The sequence below is a fragment of the Nannospalax galili genome, unplaced genomic scaffold (assembly GCF_000622305.1).
Source record: "Nannospalax galili isolate Female #2095 unplaced genomic scaffold, S.galili_v1.0 scaffold957, whole genome shotgun sequence".
Classification (NCBI taxonomy): domain Eukaryota; kingdom Metazoa; phylum Chordata; class Mammalia; order Rodentia; family Spalacidae; genus Nannospalax; species Nannospalax galili.
In genome coordinates, this window is record NW_008340047.1 from 1,208,171 (window position 1) to 1,225,296 (window position 17,126).

The window sequence follows — 17,126 nt, forward strand, 5'->3', positions numbered from 1 at the left end:
TTTCTTTCTTTCTTTCTTTCTTTCTTCCTTTCTTTCTTTCTTTCTTTCTTTCTTTTGGTCTTTTTGAGCCCCAAGTTGGTTTTGATCAATGTTTTATCACAGCAATGGAAAAGCAAACTGAACTATTGCAATCCTAACAACCCAAGTTAGTTTGATCCCTGGAACCCAAGTAGAAGGTGAGAACCAACCCGCACAAAGTTGTCCTCTGGCTTCCATACAAATGCTATGGTATGTGTGTGATGCCTCCCCATATCACACAAATAAATAAATAAATAAATAAATAAATAAATAAATACCCAGGAGATCCAGAACACACAGCTGTTAGCCACTATGTGGATGTAGGAACAGCCAGTGCTCTGAACTGCAGAGCCATCTCTCTAGTCATAAGAGGAAGTTTGTTAAGAAAAGGAACGATGTCACATAGACTTGAGGTGGGCCCAGCCAGCTCTACATTGCTGGCCAGTCCATGGTGTGTTTCAGGTTAAGGCCACTGCAGTGAGTTTCTTGGAGTTTAGAACTGAAAAGGGAAAGTGGAAAAGTAACATGATGAGCCACGATGAAAAAAGGACCTTTGAGTTCTGGGCTTACTGTCCTCTGACCACTACCTCGTGCACGTCACTTGGCCTGGCATTTCCGGTACACAGTCCTATTTCTTTCTCAGCCTTAACCACCCTAACCAAGGCATCTTCAGTCTGGACCAGAGAGGCAGTGCAACCCTTGCTGATTAACTTGGTATCACATCTCTGAAGGGAAAACAGAATTTGGGCCCAAAGATTTCTCGGTAAACTTCTCGGATCATCTACCTGCCAACTTCCTGCCTGTGACCTTGATAATGGCACTGACCCTGGCCTGATGAGGGTGTCCTGGCATGGGGGTGTGTCATGGTTGACTTCAGTTGTCCACTTGACTGATACACCTGGGAAGAGAGAACCTCATTTGGGGAATCTTCCTTGGCACTTGGCCAGAGGATTTTCTCCTTGCGCTTGGCAGGGTGCTGGAGACAATGTGAAGGGCCAAAACATTCAAATCATCTTGGTGAGCCACAAGCAGGTTGGGCAATCCCAAGCTCCTGGCCAGATAGGAATGAACAACCCCTGTCATTGCCTAACCTCCTCTGTGTCCAGGGGCCAGGGACGTTAGATAAGGAATTGCCAGTGGGCCAGGCTGCCCTCCAGTGGCGTTCAGCTGTAACTGCACCCTACTGGTCTGGCTTTTCACAATGTCGTGAAAGGGAACCCTGAGGGTGGATACTATTCTGTCACTTGGGGCATCTCTCCACCCTGTGTGATATTCAGTCCTAAATGAGGATGGGAACTAGTACATAATGTAATCAGCACTCACTTCTTTGTACCAGGGACTATGTCCACCTTGCTTCCCTGACCTTGGCAGGTATCACGTATGTGCACATGTGCATATGTGATGGAGTAATTGTGTGTGTCTGTGTCTGTGTGTGACCAACTCAAGTAAAGAAACAGTTCCTGCCTTCCAAGACCAGCAGCCAGGGGCTAGGTCACATTCCATCCCAGGCCATGCTCCCAATGTGCCACTCTACCATGGAAACCCTCCCAGCCTGGGGTTTGCAGTCTGCTGCAAAGACCGGGCAAACTTCCAAAAGCAGAGGTGGGTGGTTGGTGGGGGAGGGACTGTTGCAGCCTGTAGGGTGTGTGCCTCATCTAACGGGTACATCTGTGTGGCCCCAGCAGAGTAACCCTGTATCTTCAAGGAGTAGCTGGACTAGCTTTGTTGGTGGCTTTTTTTCCCAGACAAGGTCTCATGAATCCCAGGCTGGCTGGAAATGACTGTATAGCCAAGAGGGATCTTGAACTTCTGTTCCCCTTACCTCTACTGCCTAAGTGCTGGAACTGGGATTACAAGCATGTACCACCATGTTTGGCTTTGGACTAGCTCTTAAGAAGTGAGAGTTGGAATTTTTATGGACAAGTTTCTAAGTTTAAATGCTAATAATTCAGAAGAGTTTAAATACGTGTGGCAAACAGACCTGTTTCTACCATCCAAGTTTTGATAACACCCTCATATGACAGGCGAGGTCTGGAGACACGTGAGTTTCCACAGTCATATGACTAGTGACTCTCAGTCACTGCCCATCCTAAAACACCCTTTCATCTCTCCTGTTCTCCAATCCACAGGGGAAGGGTGGCATACTCCTGACCTCATAGGGGTAGCAGGAAATCCACCAGACACCAGCTACAGGCTGGAAGACTGTCCGCCTTTATTGATCACACTTGACTTAACCCCTCCTGAAAGTCACAGGAACACAGTACAACATGTGGAGCCTCAAGGGGTAACCTAAATCCTGCTGAGGTAGTAGGTGGGCCCAAACACCTTGCCTAATGTCTCCCATCCCTGAACCCTTAAACTTGGCTTTGTCCTTTACACAGTACAGAACAGATGGGCCCAAACTCTCCCATGGTCAGGCTCGCTCTACCTAGGCCTGGGCCCAAAGTCCTTGGAAGCCAGTATTTGAGGGAGGGCTATTCAATGTACAGATGGGAGAACTGAGGCTCTGGCAGGGGGAGACTTCCTCCTCTGAAAGCTGAGTCCCCCTGCACAACCCAGAGTCCTGGCCATTAGGCTGCTGGGCCAGTCAATAGTTAGATATTCCCCTCCCAGCTCAGGGCAGAAAGGCCTTGGCTCAGCTGCTCTGGAAATGCAATTTATAAATACTTTAAAGAAAATAGTACTGAGAATTGAGCCTAGGGCTTCGAATATGCTAGGGAAGTACTATATCACTGAACTATAGCCCCAGCCCCCCACCCCAATTTTTTTTTTTACTTTTTATTTTGAGACAGCCTCTCACTAAATTACCCCGGCTAGCCTTGAACTTCTAATCCTCCCGCCTCAACCTCATGGGCAGCTGGGATAAGAAGCCTGCACCACCAGGCTTGGCTTCATATTTACTTTAAAAATATTTTAGTTATTATTTATTACTATTATTTTATATGTATGAGTGCATTATCTGCATGTATGTAAGTGTACCCATGTTATACAGTGCCCGAAGAGGTCATTGGATCCCCTGGAACTGGAGTTACGGACAGTTGTTAGCCACTGTGTGGGTGCTGGGATTTGAACCTGGGTCTTCTGCAAGAATACCCAGTACTCTTAACCACTGAGCCATCTCTTCAGTCCTCTTATTTACTTTATTTTATTTAAAAAGTAATAAATTAGGTCTTGAACTTGCCCAAGGTCCTCTGACAAGCTGTGTCATGTAACACAGACATCATATCATAGATAAATCACTGATCACATGACCACATCACACTACAAGTTCTACATAATGCCACATATAAACTTTTCTGTCATAAGTATGACTTTCCCATGTCAAGAGTCCATTCTGTGACATATATATGACCTTCCCCTGTCATGTATGACACATGATACTCTCATTGTGCCAATTTCCTGCTGGTCACACATTTATGATGCTGGGTCCTCCTTTGATCAAACAAATCTCTCAGTCCCCAAGAAAGTCCTCCTGAGGATGGAGACAGGACAAAGATGCTCTTCCTTCCTGGGGGTGCAGGGCACCAGCTGAGGTTCTTCCCCTGAGCCCTCTCTCCTGGAGGGTGATGTGGTCATCACTCAGCTGGAGTCAAGGGTTGTGAGAGGGCCATCAAGTACCCCAAGAGGCCTTGGGCTGCTTGTCAAAGAAGGCGAAGTCCAGCCTGGGTTCCTGGCTCTGCAGACTCTGGGCCACATCAGCAGGAATGGGGTTGTTCCACAGGCTGCGGGCACAGACACAGGCCTCAGCCTCAGAGCTGCTCCCTTATCCTCTCGTCCCTGCTCCTGATCAACCTACAAGTCTCGAGATCAAGGCCTAAAGCAGGAGATCCCTTTAGATTGTGGGGTTAGTGTGGCCTCCTACCCGATATCCCGCCCTTCTGTTACGGATGACTGGGAGCAAAGGCCCTGGGTTAGCACATGCTTGTAATCTCAGTCCCAGCACTTAAGAGGTAGAGGTAGGGGGAGCAGAAGTTCAAGATCCCCCTGGGCTATGAGGTCATTTCCAGCCAGCCTGGGATTCACGAGACCTTGTCTGGAAAAGCCATGCTTATCACCCAGTGGAGGCAGTATAAACCAGCACGGCTACTCTAGCATGATACCACCCATTCTGAGCTACACTGTGCCAGGCTCCATCCTTATCACCCTCTTGGGTTTCACCCTTTCACCATCACTTTCCTCATTTTACAGATGAGGAAACTGAGGTTCAGAGGCACAAAGTTACAGATGCAAAGTTAACACAGTTGGCAAATAGCAGAGCTGGGATTTGATCCAGGTCTGCTGGCTGCCAAATTCCTAATGGAACAGTCCAAGTCTCCCTTGATAGTCCTCAACCCAGACCCTGCCTCTCTCTCCCCTGGAGGTCGCTTTAGATTGTAGGGCTAGTGTGGCCTCCCACCCCACATCCCACCCTTCTGTTACCGGATGACTGGGACACAAAGGCCTTGGGTCAGCCCTTGAGCCAGAAGTTGGGCTCCAAATGTAGTGATCCGGTTCTTCTCCAAGCTTTGAAGTGAACATTGGCAGAGGAAGGGGAAGGAGAGGCAAGCATGAGTCTCAGTGGGTGGGCTTCCCCATTCCCTCCCTAGGCAAGACAGGGTTACCACCTCCCTATGCTGTCAGAATATAGCAGTGGACCTAGACTCATGGACTGGGAGGCAGGTAGACCAGTGGTCTCTAGGTTTGCCCAGGATGTGGGTCCCTTCTGCCCTTCCCATCCAAAGGCTTGTCATACTCCACTCTCTTCAACTGGCCCAGATGTGGAAGGATCCTGGCCAGCTCAGCAGCTGCCTCATCCCCAAGGAGATTCCAGGATAACCTGCAAGGTTGGGGTGGAGCAAAGTCAGGAGCAGAAAGTAACGGGATGAAGGGTAGAGGTAAGACAGCAGTAAGGAATGCTGCCCTCCAGCAAGGCACATAAAGAGATGCCACGATGCCACCCAACAGGTACTCAAATACTTTCCCTACCCATCCCCACCACCCCCACTCCTGAGCTGCTCTGTTCTCTAGAACCCAGACAGCTTGAGAGCCACTGTCCTGAGATGCCAGGCTTGGCATGGAGTGCAGAACACATGATACTCAGAGACCATGACATAATGCAAACATCCACCAAGCAGGTGCCTCGTCTTGATGGCCGTCTCCCGTGCGATTGTATGTATTTTTCTTTAAACCTTCCCCCACTTTGTTTTTGCTTTAAGAAATTAATCTTCCAAGGAAGCATGTGTCCCTACTGTCCATGGAAGCCCCATGTGACGGACCCTACAGGGAAGGTACTGAACAGAGTAAATAGAGTGCCAACAAGGGCAGAACATCCAGCTGGGATCCATGTCCTTCCCAGGGTGCCCAGTCCTTGCCCTGTTCCCCATGGTTAGAAAGGGAGGGTCACCAGTGTCGGCATTCAAGTAGAGCGAGTGTTGACCTGAGGCCTTCTCTGCAACTTAAGAAAGTGGATTAAGACCTCTGAAGGTTGGGGGCGTAGGTCAGCAGCACAAGGCTTGCCTAGCATGCAAGAGCCTCTGGGTTCTATCCCCAGTATAGAAAAACAAAACAAAAACCTGTTCAGGATATAGACCTAGAAATCCTCTTGCGATCTCTGCCCTGTACTTTGAGAGGTAAGTATTTTCTTCTACTCTGTGCTGAGGGCCCCAGGTGAGTCCCAGCAGTCAGGTTTGGTGCTGCCAGGCCCCAAGGTCTGAGGCAGTGGAATGGCCAAAAGGGAGTTGGGCATGACCAGTGTGGTGGGTGGGGACTAGGGTGTCTACTAGCTTCTGCTTTACTGCAATGTCAATAGTCACTCATAAATGGAGGCTCTAAGCAGGAAAGGTGCCCCGTAAAGGAAGGCCAAAAGCAAACATGCTTTTATAAACCATGTGACCCACCTCCTCTCCCATCCCACAGAGGGAGAAACCAGCAAGAGATGTCTAGTGGCTCTGCCCTGTGTCACCGGAGTTCACTCCTGAGCAAGAAAGAACTTCCCTATCTACAGATAGGTGAACCAGCAGAGAGAAGGGGACACAGTGAGCAGGGCCAGCCCCCCAGACACCTGTACTTCCCAGCCCAGGGCACACTCAGGCACTCACAAGATTTCTTCCAGGGCTGGGCAGAGTATGAGGCTGGCAGCAAGATGCTTTGCAGCCTGGTCATCAATTTCACAGGAAATCAGGCTAGGATGGAATGGGGGTAGTTTTTGAGCCAGGGGGCATGTCTGGTAGAAACCTTTGTCTCATAGTGAGAGCAGGAGAGACCAGAGCTCCCTGGCCAGGGGCAGTCACAGGAAAGCACCCCACCCTAGCCATCCTTCAGTCCTCTGTCTTGTCAAAGGCCCTCCCAGATATCAGGATCCACTGCCACAGGGCCTTGTACAGCCAGGGAATGTTACTTACTCAATTTGTCTGAGTAGTGGGAGCCCTTTGCCAAAGCGTGGGACCCCTCCAGACAGGTTGTTCTCTGCCAAGCTGTGGGGCAGGGGAGATACTCATGAGAGCTGCCTCAGACCCTCCCTGGCCTGTCCCTCAGTCCAGGCAGAGTCCCTTCTTACCTGACCTCTTCTACCTGTGGGCACTGCTCCAGGGCCTGGGCCAGGCACAGAGCCCCCTCTGGGCCCAGACAGCTAGCTGGCAGGCTGTGGAAGGGGATGGAAAGAGGAACCTGGGGCTAGTTCTAGGGCTGGGGGCCTTCCCCAAGCACTGCCCCCACCCCCTTAGTCTTACTTCAGGTTACAGCAGCAAACTTAGCTGGCCCCTGGTAACTTTGGGGTCTGAGATCCCAAATTCAAGGTTAGGTTTCTTCATACATTCAAAGGGCAAACTCTCTACACTTGTTCTAGCCTTGGCTCCCTTCCTAGAAAATGAGGCGTAAGAGAATCCCAGGCCCTGGGGCTGCATGGGACTCAGAGGCCACAGATTGACCTGTGAAGGGGGGGATGTCATGCTCTTGAAGCTTTTTTTGCACAAAGCCCTTTGCTCACATTTTTTTGCCCACCTCAGGGACTGGGTTTTAGGCAGGATGTGCTAGGACTGGCAACTTCTTTTGCAAATGAGGCAACTGAGGCTCAGAAGGGGCAGGGGCTTAGCTAGGGGCTTACAGGGACCAGGGCAGGGCCAACACTTGGTCTCCTGGTGGCCCTGATGGGCATTAGAGGCCAGGGAGTGGAAACAGGGAAGGAGCCATGCTGTGATTTGATCTCAGGCTTGGTTGCCCAACTCATGGCTTGCCTGAACCCACTGCTCCTGGGTCCCCTCCTGCCATCACTGCATGCACAATGGACAGAGGGACACTCACCACAGGACCCTCAGTTGTGGAGGTAGCCCCTGAGCCAGCCCCAGAACTGTGAGATCCCCCAGAGCATTATGGCCAAGCCTGAAAGAAGAAAAAGGGGAGTGTGGAATACATGGGGCCTGCTCAGGACCCCTGCCCTTCCCTGTGGCCTTGGGGAACAAGGCCAGGAGCCTGTGGGGCATCCCATCTGAGAACAGACACTTACATGATCTCCTCTAGGCACTTGCAAAGTGTGAGAGACTTTGCCAGCTGTGCTCCCCCAGCTGGGCCAATGCTGTTCCCTGAGAGACTGTGGGAGGGGCAACCATCAGACCCTCTTCTCCACACCCTGCCCCAATATACATTCAGGGGCCCAAGAGACATTCCCACTCTTCCCTCCTGATGAAACACAAGGACCCAGAAAACAGGGGCAGGAGGTCATAAATCCCAGGCCTGGATACTGAGGTTGGAGGAGGTTTCCCTTTCCAGTGCTGGCCTAGGCCAGGGATCAATGTCTCCAAGAGTATGGTGTGACACGGGTCCCATGCTTGAGGCCACCAGTGCCACAGGCTCACATGAGCAAGCCTCCAGTGGCCTAGGAACACATTTACACTGAAGGACATTTGGGTACAAACACCTGAATGAATAGGACTCAGCAAGTATGGCAAAGTGCCCAGGGTTAGGTTGGCGGTGGGGGGGAGGCACCTGGGGGAGGGGGCTGGATTTGAGGGGGAAATGTTATATGAAATTTTAAAAGCTCAATAAAAAATGTTAAAAAAAGAAAAAAGAACAAGTCCCTCTCCACAGGGCTGGCACTCACTCTAACTTCCTGAGCTCTGACAGTCTTGGCAAGATGGCAGCTAAATGCTGGGCACCAGTGTCCCCAATCTGGTTGTGGCGCAAGCTTGAGGAGAAAAGTCAAGGCAAAAACACATCAGTCTGCCACCCATCTCACCTTATCAATATCCCTCCCGGATAAGAAAAAGAGATTATATGTTGAGAAAGCCCTGTCACCCCTGCTCAGTGAGGACTCCCAACTCTTAGTATCCCTTTAGGTATTCTCTCGGTGGTCATTCAAAAATCTTTCCTGCTGCAACTGATAGTCCTGCAGGCTGCCTTTAGGTGTCCATGGCTCTTCCCTGGAGTTGGCTACACAGTGTGGAAGTGTGTGAGGGGGTGAGGCTAAGAAGTGAAGAGCATACTTGAAGAGCTCCTTGCTCTCGTCATTTTTCCCTGCCAAACAAGTTTGGGATCTGAGGGAAGAACAGATCATCTGCCCCAAGTCCTCCACGCTGGCAGCATCTCTGAGAGTTTTCGAGAAGTGGCAGAAGCCAACGCCGTCAATGCCATCTCTGCTCAGCCAGAAGAAGTAGAGTACAGGCCCAGAGGAACTTAAAGGCTTTTGCAGGTGCTGTGTACAGAACTCTGCAGTTTTCCAAACCTATACGCATCCAGAAACTCAGAGAGCACTCACAAAACTTCTGGAGAATAGTAAGCAGGGTGGTGATGACTGTCTCCAATGTCTCAGGTAGGAAAACCAAGGTCTGCAGGTAAGCTGTGGTTAGCTAGAGAGTCACAGTAATTTGCAGGCAAGGCAAACATGACACCCAAAGTCCCTGGCCTGGAGCAGTCATTACAATCAGCTTTGCCTGGTTTGCCCATGCCCCAGTGACAGAGGTCCTTGGGTGAGCTGGTGGAATGCCAAGCTCATGTGGGTTCTCCAGTTCAGACATCTGAATTGCAGCAGGAGACTTTTCTATCACCACCACCAGCAGCAGCATCTTTATTGTTGTAGGCTTTCTGTACCTGGGCTGGTCCTACCTCTGTGAGAGGCAGGACTAAATGATACTAAACTACCCAAGGGAAACTACTTAGCCTCTTATTAAGTATCTGAAAGTTGCAAATTGAATTTTAGCAAACTGTCATTCAGTGCATTGATTTGGGGTCCTGTGTGCCACACCCTCCCACACGCTAACCTCAGGGCCCACTCTTTCTACCTTGCCAGAGTCAGGTAGAACTCTGACAGAACCAAAACAAGGCCTGTGGCATCACTTGGAGTTGTTTAGTCACAATATTTTGTGTTTGGAAAAACTACATCAAAAGAGAGTGTGGCATTTGCTTGTCAAGAGGGCGGAAGGTGAGTCACAGCAAGAAAGTCAAGTCTAGCCCCTCCCTTCATCAAGTGTGGTCCACAGCTCCTCTACTGTGGTGCTCACTGGAATCATAGAATCTGGGAACTTGGACCTCTGCAATGACTGTCACTTTATAGCCAGTAGGAAGCTAGTGACATCAGGAGGCAAGGATAGTGGGCGCCAACCTGAGAGGCTGGGATGTTGGACAGTAAGGATGTTGGGAGGCATCACAGGTCCTCGGGACATGCCCTGGGTGGTGTCCCAACAGAGTTAGCCAATGGTCCTTCCACTCACTCCCAGGGAATCACTTGGTCACTCACCAGAGGTTCTGCAGGAGAGCCATGTGGCTTAATCCTCCAATGAGCAGGGTCAGTGTAGACTCTCCCAGCGGAAAGTGACTGAGGCTGGAGAAAGGAGGCCAGATGAACTTGGCATGGCTGGGGTGCAGACTGATGCGCTGTCTGACCAGACGCGAGGTCTCTGTGCTTAGTGCACTCACAACCCCACAGTTAAAGTATGCAAAGCAACCATTACCCAGAAGTTGTGCATGGATTATTGAGTTACATGGGGAACAGTTCTGTATTCTGTCCCACATGTACCCAGACTGGCACTAAGAAATAATAGCAATCACGTAACTATCAAGCCAGCACAGCAAGATGACAGCAGGATGTGGTCAACTGTCCTGGCTTCCTAGAACTAGGGTTCTTTAGGACAGGCAACTTTTAGAGCTGAAAATGACACAGTCTCAGCCAACCAAGATGGCTTACCATTCTATCAAGGGCTTCACCAGATGGTGTGGCTCTGAGCCACTTTCCTAACCCGGGGGAAGGGAGGGCAGCTGGAGGAAGCTGGCTGGGTTTGAGGGGAACTGCCAGAGGTAGAGGATGTGGAATGGACAGATCTGGAAATGGATGGGGGCTGTAAGTATCAAGGACCCATCCCCTTCTTTCAGATAGCTGAGGCAGGAAGTGGTAAGGAGTGGCCTAAGTGCCTGGGACTCAAGACTTAGTGTGATGGGCAGGGTGGTCTGTCCTGCAGAATTGCCAGCTCCTAGCCCTGGTTCAGGCACCCTGGTCACACAGATGAATGATCCAAGAATTACCTTATTGGCCAAGTCTTTAACACCTCAGGTAAAAGCTTCTAGAAGGTTCCAGAAGACCAAATGAGCTGTAGACACTTAGAGAAGGCTTCAACAACAGCTCATGGGAAGACAGGTGGACCCTGTATGGTCCAAGGTCTTCTAGCCCTTCCTCTCTTCCATCTCTTTCCATAGGATAGAGCCAGGAGGGACAGACTAGAGTATCTCATGACTATGGGCCAAAAGCCAGAAGGCTATTGTCAGATTACGCTCAGTACATATGTAGAGAAAAGTCTGGAAAACAATCCACAAGCTGACTCTTCTGGAAAGTTTTCTGAGGGAGTGCCATCTCCTGGGGATTTTTCCCTCTTTGTTACATATTTCTGAAATGATGGAAACTTTTATAATCAGAGTGTATTTTGGGTCATCAAAGAAACAGATTAAAAAAGCAGAAAACACAGTTAAGTGTGCTTTGTTTTAACAAGATACTGCCTAAGTTGGAATGTGTGGGATGGGGGCCTGTCCTTTAGTTGCGCTGTTTCTGGCATTTCCAGGAATTTGATGATTGTAGATTACTGGGAGAATAAACATGTCCTGTTACTAAGAAACAGCTGTGGGCCTGGGAGATGGTTCAGTGGGTAAAGGTGCTTGCTGCCAAGACTGAGGACCTATTTTCCATCCCTGGTCCCGCATAGTAAAAGGAGAGAATCAACTCACAAAAGTTGTCCTCTAACGGCTAACCTCCACATGTACATCATGGCATGTGCGCGCGTGTACACACACACACACACACACACACACACACACACACACACACACACACACACACTAAAAACACTAAAAATAAACGAAAGAAAGAAACTCTGAGTAACCAGGCAGGTGGCCATGGGATGGCGGGTTCTGCCCAGAGTTTGTGTCCTCTCTTCTGTGAACTGAATCCCAAAGCATCTCTCTAAGTCCAGAGGACAGGGTGGGCCTGTGACCCCACCTGTCCATTTAGACCACCATAAGTTTAGGGTTAGGCATGTAACGCAAGCGCACTCAAGGCATCTGTAGCTGAGCACAGGGAGAAAGGTGCTCCCTTTCCACTAAGCTGGGAGAGTAAGCTGTGGAAGGCTGCTGGGTTGGAGAGTAGGGCCAGTACCCAGCCCCTGGATCCAGCCATGCCTGAAGTCAGTTGCTTTGTAGTTTTCTACAACATAAACCAATTAACTCCTGACTTGGTTTCTTTGAGTTGGAGATTCCAGAGATCAAACATCTTGATGGTGCATAGAGCCAGGTAGAGAAGTAAAAGGTTTAGGAGGGTGTTTGGCTCACTTGAGTCATCCAGAGATTTGAAGATGCATTCACAGAGATGGAGTGGTTTCTAGGCATGCTCCCTAACCCCTGGATGTGAACCCCTTCCCTCCTTCCCCACTAATCTCCCTACTCACTTCCTTCTCCATGAATCTCCTCACTTCTCTTCCCATCACCCCCCACTCACCATATCAACCTCCCCTCACTTACTGCAACCTCTTCAACATGCAGGTCCCCTGCAGGGCTCTCATTAGTAGTTCCACACCCTCCTCACAGAGCTGGTTGTTAGAGAAGCTGTAGGGACCAAGCAGAAGATTCTGCTCAGGCAAGCTGTCTAGATCCTGGAGTGACAATGTCCCTAGGCCCTTGGCCCCCTCCCACTCCGGGGAAGTTAACTGGGGCTGCAGATCCTACACCAGGAGGCTGCGGAGGAGGGATTCATAGCATGCCATAATCCTTCTGTCCTTTAGCTTTCTCTGTACCCTGGTACCCATTAGCAACAGAAACAGAGCCAGATTCAAGCCCCATTTTGACAGAGGTGCAGTCCCAGACCAGGGAGGAAGAAGAATCTGTCCAGAGATACTTAGAGAGTCAAGGGTGAAGTCAAGGCCAAGAACACAGTGTTCAGCCTTGCTGGCCACACTGGAGCTGTTGGACTTGATCCAGAACAGTGATGGTGAAAGTGCCTCTGTCTCCCAGGCCCAGCTGTCCTCTTAGCCCTGCCATTGACCAGCAATCCATTCTTCCTGGGTTCCCATCCAGTGACTCACTCCAGCTCCTCTAGGTGGCGACAGTATCCAAGACCAGATGCCAGGTGGGCAAGGTTCTGGGTGCTCACACAGCTGGAGGTCAGCCTGGTAGAGATCAAAAGGCAGTAGGTCAGGTGGGAACCCTGGCCTTGGGAGGTCTGAAACTGATGACAGAGGCCAGGATGTGGCCCCTGGGGGCAGCAGGTGGGGGCCTCCTAGCCTCCATCAGTCTCTCATTTGTGGGCTAATTAAGCCAGGACACAGCTGGAGGTAGAAACTGGGGCCTGTCCTATAAACCTAGACCACAGCCATAGGCAATGTCCAGCTAAGGACATTTACACAGCCGCACACCTTCTGGGCAGGTGCTGCAGAGAGGTCAAAGTCTGCTGGTTCAAGAAAAAAAGGGGGTAGGGGGAGAGGAGGAGGAAGAGGAGGGAGAAGGAGAGAAAGAGCAAATGTGAAAATATCAACCAAGAGCAAGCTGGGATAAATTCCAGTCTTGAATCTTTTTATGTTTTTGTTTTGTTTTGTTCTGTTTTTCATATAGCCCAGGTCGGCTTCCAACTCATTATATAGCAAGGCTGGCCTTGAACTTCAGATCCTCCTGCCTCTGAAGTGCCTTGCTTTTTATTTATAATCATTTACAAAGAACATTAAACAAAATGAAGAAAGGGTATGGAGAAAGGAGTAACTTTCCCCGTGTGACTGTGTCCCCAAGGCCATGTCTGTGACTGTGTCTCTTTAGCAATATCTCCAGGACTCTGAGACCAGGGTAGGACCAGGATCCTCTGGGCCTAGGAACTAGGATTAGGTGGTGTGAGCAGGCAGAGCTGCAAACGGGCCTCAATGAAAATACAAATCTACATACCGGAAGCTCTTCAGCTCACAGGGAGACAGCAGGAGGTTTTCCAGCAGCCAGGACCTGGCACCATCATCGTCAATGAGGTTAACCTGGGACAAGCTAAAAAGGACCAAGAATATTACAGAAGATTGTAGGCTGGACACACCTTGGGGGTCATCATGGGAGAAGAACTCTCCAAGAGATGCCCTGGACCACTCTGGGGCTCTGACCCTTGGCTCAAATATGAGTTCTACCCCAGAGGGAAGAGAGAATGTGGCCTGGAGGAGACACTGGGACAGCCAGAGAACTCAGGGCCACAGCTGGCATTGCTGGTACCAACCTGAGCTGCTGTAGCCTGGCGCATGTCTCCATCAGCTGTCTCATAAGAAGCTCGTGATTGGTCGCAAGGTCACAGTGAGCCAACCTGGAGGCAAATGGGGGTGGGCAGTTTCTGAACACTTGGTCCATGGTGGGGTTTCAGTCCCTGCCTTCACAATTATGCCACAGGGTAAATAAATGCTGGCCAGAGAAAATTCCCACAGCTTACTTTCCAGTTATAAGCACTGCTAGGAAGGAGGGTTCAGAAGGGTCAGCTGGTATGGCTGTGCAGGTTGTTGACTGCATAGGACAGGCATGCAGATAAGGAGGTAAGTGGAAGCTGGGATATAGCCATTTCTAGTCCTTAGCATGTATATACATGCAGTTGTGCCCACTAAAAAGAGGGGACATTTTTCCAAAAAGGTCACATATGGATTAGAGATGTCATAAATTGAGGCATCTATTAGAATGGCTAATGGGAGGACTTGGCTAAGTCGTGGCAATCATGGGTCCTAGTTGGGATGGTGGTATTTAAGGTGAGACTTGAACGATGAAGTAGAAACAGGGAAAAGAGGAAAAAAGTAGGCAAGGAAATAAGCGTTCTGGGCAGAAGGAATAGCCTATGCAAAGGCCCTGAGGTCAGAGCAAGGTGGCGTTGGCGGGACTGAGAGCTGGTGAGGAGGAGTAAGACTGTCTGGGTGTGAGGTGGATGGAGAGCAATGGAGCAGACTCCCAGGCTGCAGAAAGATCAGACACCAAAGGATACAGGCATATAAGATGTACTGATCCCAGACAGTACCCCTCCCCCTCTAGTCACCAGCCACACTCTTGAGGCTCTGGGTGCTGGGTCCCACCTGAGGGCTGTGGCCTCTGGACTTTCTTCCTGACGAGGAAATTCTACCCGGATCCAGAGTTGCTGCTGGGTCTCAGAGATGCTGAGGGAAAGGAGAGTTGGCATGAGGCCCTCGGCAGCTTGTTGTTGGCAGATCACATAGGCCTGTGTCTGCCCAGCCTGACTCCGACCCAGACTGACCCAATCCTCCAGCCTCAAGCAAGGACAAGGACAGTTTCAGAGACGAAGGCAGGCTAGACAGGCACAGTCCTTGGCTCAGGGCAGCTGTTGCCAAGGTAGGATCTGAAGTCATGTGTCAGCCAGCCAAAGCTTTGCTCCCAGCCACTCCCTGCCACTGCAGCCTGGAACCACTTCTGAGCAACCACCATGGATCCCAGCCATGCTTGCCTGGATCTGCCATCTTGACCACTGTGACCTGCCTACTGCACCAGTCCCAACAACATGAAAAGTTCCTCATGTATACCCAGGAGTTCCTGCCAGTGACACAGTTGTTAAACCACAGGACAAAATACTGATGTCTAGGTGAGTGAGGGTCAGGGAAAGTAACAAAGATCATAGAAAGGTGAATTTCCAGGGACTCTTCCCTGGACTCACCTTAGCTCAGTGATGCAACCTGAGGTCTGGACACAAACTTCCAGCAGGGCCGGCAAGCCAACCTGACCCACCCAGGGTTCCTCCAACCTGTCATGGAAGCAGACATATAGACAAGGTCCCCTAGGGGTGAGCAGCAGCTACCCAACACACCCAGGAGAGAGGGCAGTACCAGGGTGGGGGGATTTTTGTGGTTTTAGCTTATTTTAAAATTACAAGGCTAAGCTGTAGCTTAGCTGGTAGACTGTCTGCTAAGAATGCATGAGGCCTTGGGTTTGATCCCCAGAGCCACATGGTGGTATACACCTGTGATTCCAGAACTGGGGAGGTGGAGGGAGAAAGGATCAGGAATTCAGGATCATCCTTGACTACCTAGTGTATTCAAGATCAGCCTGGGATAAATGAGATCCTATCGAAACAAAACAAAATAAAACCAAGAGAGGGCAATGGGGGGGAATATTGTGAGGCCTTGGGTTTGATCCCCAGAGCCACATGATGGTATACACCTGTGATTCTAGAACTGGGGAGGCGGAGGGAGAAAGGATCAGGAATTCAGGATCATCCTTGACTACCTAGTGTATTCAAGATCAGCCTGGGATAAATGAGATCCTATCGAAACAAAACAAAATAAAACCAAGAGAGGGCAATGGGGGGGAATATTATCAAAATACATTATCCACATGTATGGCCCTGCTATTATAATTAAAATATGCTGATGAAAGAAAAATAAACTAATAGAATTATACAATTAGCCAAAATGTTAAAAAGAAAATTAATATCATCCTTATTCTAAAAATTATTTTGTAAGAATCATTTTTTCCCCTCTTCTTTTTTTGACAGGGTCTTACTATGTAAACCAGGTTGAACTCAAACTCAAGGCAATCCTCCTGTCTCGGCTCCTAAGTGCTGGAATTACAGGTGTGTATCAGCATACCTAGCTCAAGAATATTTGTGTGGCTGGACTTGGTGACTCATGCCTTTAATCCCAGCACTCAGAAGGCAGACATAGGCGGATCTCTATGAGTTCAAGATCAGCCCGGTCTACATAGTGAGTTCCAAGCCAGCCAAGAAAACATAGTGAGATCCTGTTTCAAAAAATAAAAAAGTAACATAAAAGATATTTGTGTGTGTGTGTGCACGTGCTTACATTTGTGTATGTGTGTTCCTATGTGTGAGTGCAGGTGTGCATATTCCACAGAGCATGTGTGGATATGTGGAGGTCAGAGGACAACCTCAGGCGTCACTCTGTTTGAGACAGGGTCCTTTGCGCCCATGCCAGGCTAACTTTCAGAGATTCTCCTGTCTTCGCCCTCTATCTTGCCACAGGCACAGCAGAAGCACTGGAAGTAGAGGTGCACGGGTCTTTGCTGAGCCATCTCCCAGCTCAAGAATATTTTTTGAAAGAGTACTTTTCTTATTTAACACAAGTTGTTATGTGGTAAAGATAATGAAACAAAACCATATACAGCTATAACTCCGAGAGAGAGAGAGAGAGAGAGAGAGAGAGAGAGAGAGAGAGAGAGAACAAGAGAACGAGCAGGGTAGAAGGAAAATGTGTATACTTTTTTTGGCATTTGTTTAAATGGCAGAATTTTCAGAAGTGACTATTTCTTGTTCAGCATTCTACATTTTCTAAACTTTCTATAAAATGCATGGATTAATCTAGTAGCAAGGAAAAGAGTTATTTTAAATATTTCTGCTTTAAAATTAGGTTACATTACTTTATAAACAATTGTTTTTCTTCTTTATGCTAGTCTGGATTTTTCACAAATTTATACAATAAATACATGTTACTTTTTGGCTTGGACAGTTTTATTTTAAGGTATTTTGGGTGATCTAAAAAATTCTGGATATGGGGGCTGGAGAGATGGCTCAGGGGTTAAGAACACTGACTGTTCTTGCAGAAGACCTGGGTTCGAATCCAAGCACCCACATGGCAGCCAACAACTGTCCGTAACTCCAGTTCCAGAGGATCCAACAGCCTCTCTGTCCTCTG

At 49.3% G+C, this 17,126-nt stretch overlaps 1 protein-coding gene across 1 annotated transcript in view; it reads right to left on the bottom strand.

The window, feature by feature from the left end:
* Positions 1-3,193: 3,193 nt before the first annotated feature.
* The window catches only part of Nlrc5 (NLR family CARD domain containing 5), a 79,348-nt gene continuing 65,415 nt past the window's right edge, over positions 3,194-17,126 (bottom strand). Inside the window, exons 33-50 of the mRNA XM_029564416.1 lie at positions 15,134-15,220; positions 14,541-14,621; positions 13,709-13,792; positions 13,396-13,488; positions 12,549-12,632; positions 11,989-12,072; positions 9,725-9,808; positions 9,243-9,248; positions 8,550-8,627; positions 8,093-8,176; positions 7,499-7,582; positions 7,297-7,374; positions 6,554-6,637; positions 6,399-6,470; positions 6,096-6,179; positions 4,751-4,834; positions 4,438-4,521; positions 3,194-3,740 (exon numbers count right to left, since the gene is read on the bottom strand). Coding sequence (XP_029420276.1) covers positions 3,629-3,740; positions 4,438-4,521; positions 4,751-4,834; positions 6,096-6,179; positions 6,399-6,470; positions 6,554-6,637; positions 7,297-7,374; positions 7,499-7,582; positions 8,093-8,176; positions 8,550-8,627; positions 9,243-9,248; positions 9,725-9,808; positions 11,989-12,072; positions 12,549-12,632; positions 13,396-13,488; positions 13,709-13,792; positions 14,541-14,621; positions 15,134-15,220 — 1,447 coding nt within the window. The 3' untranslated portion in view covers positions 3,194-3,628. The remainder of the gene's footprint in view (positions 3,741-4,437; positions 4,522-4,750; positions 4,835-6,095; positions 6,180-6,398; positions 6,471-6,553; positions 6,638-7,296; positions 7,375-7,498; positions 7,583-8,092; positions 8,177-8,549; positions 8,628-9,242; positions 9,249-9,724; positions 9,809-11,988; positions 12,073-12,548; positions 12,633-13,395; positions 13,489-13,708; positions 13,793-14,540; positions 14,622-15,133; positions 15,221-17,126) is intronic.